The sequence below is a fragment of the Dendrobium catenatum genome, unplaced genomic scaffold (assembly GCF_001605985.2).
Source record: "Dendrobium catenatum unplaced genomic scaffold, ASM160598v2 fragScaff_scaffold_1023, whole genome shotgun sequence".
NCBI classification, from domain to species: Eukaryota; Viridiplantae; Streptophyta; class Magnoliopsida; order Asparagales; family Orchidaceae; genus Dendrobium; species Dendrobium catenatum.
The window spans coordinates 45,307-53,658 of record NW_021319485.1 but is presented as its reverse complement, the minus strand read 5'-3'; the positions used below and the strand labels follow the sequence as shown (position 1 = coordinate 53,658).

The 8,352-nt window shown below is 32.8% G+C and overlaps 1 protein-coding gene across 1 annotated transcript; it reads right to left on the bottom strand.

Moving 5' to 3' along the window:
• Window positions 1-972: 972 nt before the first annotated feature.
• LOC110096787 (cell division cycle 20.2, cofactor of APC complex) lies at window positions 973-6,744 on the bottom strand. Its single transcript, XM_020822870.2, has 3 exons — window positions 4,874-6,744; window positions 4,067-4,249; window positions 973-1,293 (listed from the first exon to the last, which is right to left on the bottom strand). Exon 1 carries the CDS (start codon window positions 6,312-6,314, stop codon window positions 4,938-4,940), a length of 1,377 nt encoding a protein of 458 aa, XP_020678529.1. The 5' UTR covers window positions 6,315-6,744; the 3' UTR covers window positions 973-1,293; window positions 4,067-4,249; window positions 4,874-4,937.
• Between the last annotated feature and the right edge of the window lie 1,608 nt (window positions 6,745-8,352).

Sequence of the window (8,352 nt, the reverse complement as noted above, 5' to 3'; positions counted from 1 at the left end):
GCAACTAAAAATTCAATAAAGACTTGTCAAAGAACTTATAACTATCACCAGCTAAATAAGTATTAAAACCATAAACGGAAGACTATTATCTTAGACATCATGATGTAGATAAAAACACAAAAATGCTATCTGCCAAACATTTACATAGAATAAACTATTTAAATGATTCTTTCCTCTTCATAATTAGTTATAATCTGATGGCACGAAAAGAAAATTTTCATCCTCCAAAATCTAAATCAAATTTCAAGCTTACAAAGGCATTGTAATTCAACAAAAATATTTTTTACATGTAAAATAATGATTGTGAAAATTATTCCTCGAGAATTTGATGAAATATTCCACTGACCATCAACCGCTAAACTATATAAGAAATTAATGCTCAATTTTCATTCAAAAATTAAATCCGGATGTCTAAATTAAATAATTATTTACATTTAAAATTAAAGACAAAAACCTATTAGTCATTTATGAAGTAAAATATGTATTAAACAATGTGTATGCTACTAAAGAAAAAAAATAAACTTATCATGATTTAATAGTTTACAAATTAAAACATTTTCATGATAAACAAAAGTAACAAAATATATTTTAGCATTAGTTTAAGATTTCAGGAAATTTGGAAAGATATAAAGTTCCAAGCATTGTACAACATCCAAGAGAAGCAATTTGAGTGCTTTCAAGTGATGACTAAAGAACTTCTAGAAGTTCTTCTAGACAAATTAAATGTTCACAATATTGTGAAAAAGTGAAGGTAAATCATCAATTTCAGGTGATAATGAGGGAAAAAGGCTTAATATATTGCATTCGCTTAACATAAAAATTATTGTATGATCAACTAAATTATTAACACAATGCATGTCAAATCGGACAATGCAAGAGCATAAAATTACTCGAATAAAGAGAAAGTAAGAAGAAGTGAAAAGGGCTTCAAGTGAATGTTACAATATTTCTCAATGAAAAGTGTGCATAAAATTAAAATGCAATTATGTATTTTGATTGCAATTATAAAATTCTTACATCTCATACACTAAAAGAGAGTTAAAAAATGAAAGGAAAAAAAAAAAAGATACATTAGTTAATTTCCAATTCCAATGAATACCTGACTTTAGGATGCACCAGTCTTCTTGCATCTCTCCTTTACTAGTTTTTGTGCACAAATAATAAATTCACCTTATTCTGCTCGATCTTCTTTTTATTCTTCTTTCTTTCGTCTTCCCACACAAAACTTTCCTCGGCTTTCTATTTCATTATTGGTTTTTGGAGCATTTGAGCATGGGACTTAACCATCAATTCCTGTAAAGGAAGGATGACCAGAAACCAAAGCAGAAACATGTACCAAAAGTCACAAATAAGCATTTAGAGCAACCATTCTTATGTTTTTTACCTACAATATAAGCTCAATATTTAAGAGAAAAATATGGAGTCCATGATGGGATGATAAATAATAATGAAATCGTACAAGTTTTCAGGACCTATAAACTCGAAGGTCACCAAATCGAAAATTACTACCTTGAGGAAAAAATAATCCTTAATATAATACAATAAGCAAGCAAAGGAATTAAATTCAAAACAATTTCAGAGGCTATAAGACTTCTAAACACAACAAACATGCATAGTCTAGCAGACAAGTCACCATTTTTAATGAAAATAATGAAATGAAATCATGAAATTCATATTGAATTAGCAACTGAAAAGATAAAAAATGGTGTGATTTCAATGTTGTCTGATTGCATTTAAAGAAACCAACGATTTGGAGTAGTTATGATGCAATTAAAAAATAAAGTTTAAGAGACAATGAAAACAGTAACTTTCTGATGGGAGAATCTCTCAAAAAATGAACAAAATAAATCAAAATTATATTTCTACCAGATTTTAGTTCATAGAAAATCATGGCCGGAAATGATTTCTGATGGCTGAATATACCTAAGAAAATTTGCTGGAAACCTACTAGTGGGCCAGCTGGAGTTGTTACCAGTATATCTAAATTGTAAAAATTTCAGGCAAAGCAATAAATCTGTCATAAATTTGAGTGATTTAGATCTGCTGGTAAAATTTTTGTTGGTTAGTACCATAAAAAATTTGAATCAAAATATAGAATCATTTTCTTTCTGAAAATGTGGGCTAAACGAAATTAGACGAACTCGAGAGACAAGGGTGATAACCAGAAGAAAGCCCAATGCAATCTCAATATTTGAACTAATGATACTAAGGCTTCGTTTGTTTTTTTAGTGCTTTTGTAGAAGACAGTTTTAAAAAACATTAATTTAGAAAATGGAGTTTTGTAACGGAGAAGCATATATAAAAAGCTTTCTCAAAACTGCAGAAAAATGAAAAAAAGGAGTTATTGAGGACGTGATTTGGCGAACCAAACAACACAAAAAAAAAATCCTCCGTTTCCAAAAACGGAAAAGACAAAAAAACGCTCAAACAAACAAAGCCTAAGAGTATTTGAGCTTGCGTCTGCGAACAAATAAGAGCAACTCAAAATTAAATGAAGCCCCGTCAAAGAACTCCTAACTATCACTAGCTACATAAAACTCTTGTTAGTAAAAACTACGTTTGAAACAGTATTAAGATCATAATATGGAAGACTATTATCTTAGACATCATGATGTAGATAAAAACACAAAAACGCCGTCTGCCAAATATTTACATAGAGTAAAATATTTAATGATTCTTTCCTCTTCCTAATTAGTTGTAATCGGATGGCACGAAAATAAAATTTTCATCCTCCAAAATCTAAATCAAATTTCAAGCTAACAAAGGAATTGTAAGTCAACAAAAAGATTTTTTAATTGTAAGGCAATGATTGTGAAAACTATTCCTCAAGAATTTGACGAAATATTCCACTTCCCATCAAGCCACAGGTATTAAGAGAACCACATACTATTCAACAAAAAAGTTAGTGCACATAAACAACGCTTCAAATTAAGGCAATTAGTAGTCAAATGGGATGTTTGTATTAATTTCGAACGAGCTTTCCTAGTAAACAAGTCACATAAAAGAAAATAAAAAAGTTTAAACTAATGTAACACAATGAATAAAAAGAATATAGATCCACTCCCAGTTGGTAGGAGTATATTTTTACATAGTGAAATACAAATTTGAAAGAAATTTATGAAAAATATTTAGCATCAAATCAAATATAATTCATCATTTTTTACCAAAAATACTAATTTGCAAAATAACTTTTTTACACATGAACATAGCGCTAATTCAAAACAAATTAGGTGGGTTATAAAATTATAATAAATTTATATGAGAATATATAAGAAATTCATGCTCAATTTTCATTCAAAAACTAAATCCTGATGTGCTGAATTCAAAAATTATTTACATTTAAATTTATATTTATTGATATAACTGCAAGACAAACACCTATTAGTCATGTAAGAAGTAAAATATGTATTAAACAATGCGTATGATACTAAAGAAAGAATTAAGCTTATCATGAATTAATACGTTTACAAATTAAAACATTTTCATGATAAACAAAAGAAACTAAATATATTTTAGCATTAGTTTAAGAAAAATGACAACTTAATGTAATCATTCTAAAATAACTAACAGATTTCAGGAAATTTGGAATGATATAAAGCTCCACGAATTGTACAACCTCCAACAGAAGCAATTTGAGTGCTTTCAAGTGATGACTAAAAAACATCTAGAAGCTATTCTGGATAAATTAACTGTTCACAATATTATGAAAAAGTGAAGGTAAATCATCAATTTTAGTTGTTAGTGAGGGAAAAAGGCTTAATATATTGTCATTTGCTAAACATAAAAATTTATTGTATGATCAACTAAAATATTAGCATAATGCATGCCAAACCGAACAATGCAGGAGCATAAAATTACTCGAATAGAGAGAAAGTCAGAAGAAGTGAAAAGGGCTACAAGTGAATGTTACAATTATTTCTCAATGAAAAGTGCACATAAAACTAAAATGCAATTATGTATTTTGATTGCAACTATAAAATTCTTACATCTAATATACGCTAAATGAGAGTTAAAAAACGAAAGGAAAAAAATGATGCACTAGTTAATTTTCAATTTCAATGAATACCTGACTTTAGGATGCACCGGTCTTCTTACATCCCTCCTTTTCTTGTTTTTGTGCACAAATAATACCTTATCCTGCTTTTCTTTTTATTATGCTTTCTTTCATCTTCGCACTCAAAACTTTCCTCGAATTTCTATCTCATTATTGATTTTGGAGCATTTGAGCATCCGACTTAACCATCAATTCCTGTAATGGAAGGATGACAAGAAACCAAAGCAGATACATATATGAAACCACAAACAATCATTCAGAGAAACCATTATTAAGTTTTTTACCTACAATATAAGCTCAACATTTAAGAGAAAATTATAGAGTCCAAGACGGGATGATAAATTATAATGAAATCATACAAGTCTTCAGGACCTATAAACTCAGAGGTCACCAAATCTATAATTACCACCTTGACGAAAAAATAATCCTTTTAAAAAATACAATAAGCCAGCAAAGTAATTAAATTCAAAACAGTGTAAGAGGCTATAAGACTTCTAAACACAACAAACATGCATAGTCTAACAGTCAAGTCACCATTTTTAATGAAAATAATGAAATGAAATCATGAACTTAATACAAGGTTTTGTTCAGTATGCCAGATTGAATTAGAAACTGAAATGATAAAAATGGTGTGGTTTCAATGTTGTCTGACTGCATTTAAAGAAACCAACAATTTGGAGTAGTTATGATGCAATTATTTAATTGATCAAAAAAATCGTATTGGAATTTTGTGCTAATCAATTGTTTAAAATAAACAATTGCTTGGAATTCTTATAAAGGGAAATATATAGATTTGTGAAATCAATAAGAGAAACATACCCCAAAAGTGCAATTTTCCCATGGCGACTGGCCTCCCTCTAGTTTGGATCATTCAACAATGTCCTCACCTAATAGTGGTAAATGCGCTAAAACTAGCAAAAGGTGTTGTGCTTTGTCCCTTACCTGTAGCTTTTTTCACAGTTGAAGTTTCATAAATTTTCCATAACCTCAATGTTTTATCGCCAGCTGCTGATGCTACTCTACATCCATCAGGGCTTTGACACATGCACAGAACCCGAGAAAAATGACCATTGAGTTCAACTAACTTCTCCATAGATGGATACCTCCACAATACCAAATTGTTGTGAGGTAGACCATGAGAGCTCAACAACTCTCGCTCATTCTTACTCCAGATAAGTCCAGAAACCTGTGAGCTAGTATCAACTGAACTAAGACAATTTCCTATGTCTGTGTTCCAAAATCTGAGGCATCCATCACTCTCACCACCGCCAGTGGCAAGCAAGTTTCTCTGAAAAGGACACCATGCAAGAGCTTTAACTGCACCCGTATGCTCCTCAAACCGGTGGAGCCACTGGCTTTGATTTGAAGTTGTGTTAGAGGAAGCCATGGAGCAATCCCACACATGAACAAGATTGTCATTACCTCCGCTGGCTAACTTTTCTCCAGAACCCGACCATTTTAGCCCACAAACCTCCATATGGTGCCCTCTATATTTTTGGACAACGTGGGATCTAATTCTCACGTCATTGTTAACAATATTTCCATCCATTCCACCTGTTGTGAGGATTCCTCCATTCCAAGCAAGAGATCCTACTCTGGACTGATGAATGCCTTCTAGAGTTCTCAATGGACGATTTGATGTAACGTCCCACAACTGAACAAAGGAATTGGACAACCCAAGGGCAATGTTCTTCCCATCGGGAGCCCAAGAGACGCTGCTCACAGGACCAACATGATCATCAAATGTCAACAATTCAAAAGCTGATCCGACAGAAGCATCCCACAAGTAAACTGAGTTCCCAAGGGCAATAGCAAGGATATTTCTTTTTCCCCAATCAAGCAGATTTAAATAAAAATCATCCTCCAAATTAGGCGCATCAAGTATCCTCTCAGCAGATTGAGGAATATACCTCTTATTCTTCAAAGGCCTTCTATGATTGGAAGGAGAACCAAAGAAAATTTCTGGGAATATCTCTTCAGTCGGCGCGGAAGGCTTGCTATTGAATTCAAGTATCCGAGTTCGATTCTCCAAAAGAACGCGGTCAAGAATCTCCCTGTAGGCCCCTTTTCCTTTTCCTGAAGATGATATCCCGGAATTGTTCTCCTTCTCCTTTCTTGGAGCGGCCATTAACATATAGTGGGCGATGTCAAGGTTCATTGCGGATCTATTCGGAATAAATCTATCGCCACCACCTTGCCGCGAAGAGGAAGATTTGGAAGAGAAACGACCTAAATTGCGACATATTGCTCTGGCATCCATCAAAAAAAGATTAATCCAAAGAAATAAATAAAATTAATTCTGTAAGACAAAAAGAAATAAGAATGATGAAAGCTTCAGCAAGGTCGAGATGCAGGCTGAAATGTTGATGGTAGCGGAATATAGTTAGGGTTATGGAACTCCGTCAACCGTTCACAAACCGCAAAGAGTCGCAACCCAAAACAGATTTCTCAAAGATGATCCGTAAGCTTGCTGGAAGATTTCGAAGGAATTGCAGTAGCCAGTGAAAGCACAGAACTTGGGTTTCGAGTGTAGAAGAAAGCGCACAACGGCAGAACTATGAATTAAAATTCTGAAGGGACTCTGCTTCTATTTATAGGGTGGTTTATGCTTATTTTTAGAAGTTTTTTTTTTAATTATTTTTTGAGATGTATTTTTGGAAAGATTACCTAATAAATCTAAGAATTCAAAATTCAGAAGCAAGATATTTAGGAAAATTCAAAATTCAGAAGCAAGATGTTTAGGAAAATTCAAAATTTAGTTTCCTTTTAGAGCTTTTATTTATTTTTCAAAATTTAAATGATTTGTCTCTAAGATTTCTGCTTCCAAAACTAAAGATATATATAATTAGAATATTAATCTAATGCGATAAAGAAATGTATTGACCATCACAATTAAAGCATCCAACACTAACTTATAATTTGCATTGAAATTTTAAAAATTAAGATATTATCATAACAGTAAACAGCTGAAGCTTTTTAACATCAATAACACGTACCTAATTGCTAAATTAATAAATAGATAAATTTGTTTTAAACAAATTAACTACCATTTAATTTTCCCTTATATTATAATTATTGGGAATATCAAACAATTGATTTACATAAATTTAAAAGTACAGTTTGTCATTTTACTTTTAATAATTATAAAATATATTATACTTTAAAAAACTAATTTTAATTGTGTGTGCATTAAGTGCACATCGTTAATAAAAAATATATTATAAATATCTTAATTAACGAGTATATGGTATTAGCCTGTGGAACATTTCCTTATCCTATAACCATTGTATTTACTACTTTACCTGCTCTTGGCCTATATAATGGCCCTGTAACTTTGTACATGATTTTAATTCAATTACTTCAACTATTTTACATTTCCCGCTCTGTTCTCGCAGCCTGCTTCCTTCACACCGCCTCTCTCATGGTATCTTGAGCCAAAATGGGGGACCCAGATTCAGCAACCTCCCTCCCTTCCTCTTCCTCTGCCATTGTCGGCAACTCCACCGAGCTTCCCATACTGGCATCACTCAAATTTCTCATCTCCAACGTCAAGAATCTGATCCCTCAACCTCTCACCGTCGACAATTACGCGATATGGCGTATACAGATTATACAACACTTCACCGCCAACAGTTATGCCAGACATCTCACCGGTAAAACTCCACCACCCTTCCCCGAAACTTCTCAAGAACATCACAGCTGGCTTCTCGTTGACAGCAATTTGATTTCTTCATTATTTTCCACCATATCTCCCCACATTCTTCCATATGTAATCAATTCCTCCGCCGCCCACGATGTCTGGACGGTTCTTGAACGCCGGCTTCAACCAACGAGTCGGTCCCGTGTCATCCAGCTCAAGAACGAGCTCCACCACATACAAATGAAAGATCTAAGCATGCAGCAATACCTCTCTCAAATCAAGAACATTGTTGATAACATTGCCGCATCAGGATCGCAAGTCGATCCGGAAGATGTCGTTCTCTACATCCTAAACGGGCTCCCATCATACTATTTTAATTATCGTTTATTTCTTTAATACCAAAAAAATTTTAAGTTTGATACGTCATAAAAAAATTATCTTAATCGGGCACGAATCTCGATGCAAAATCAAGTTGAAAACTTCCGAAATTAAAATTGAGACCATCTGAACTCCGATTTTAACAAACTTACAGTCAAACTGAACGTCTTAGAAATACGAACCCAATGATTTCAATTTCAACTCAATACGAGCCGAAATGAGTCCAAATCAAGGACCCGAAGTGCTATTGGAAGGTTTGAACCACAATTTGGATTACCAA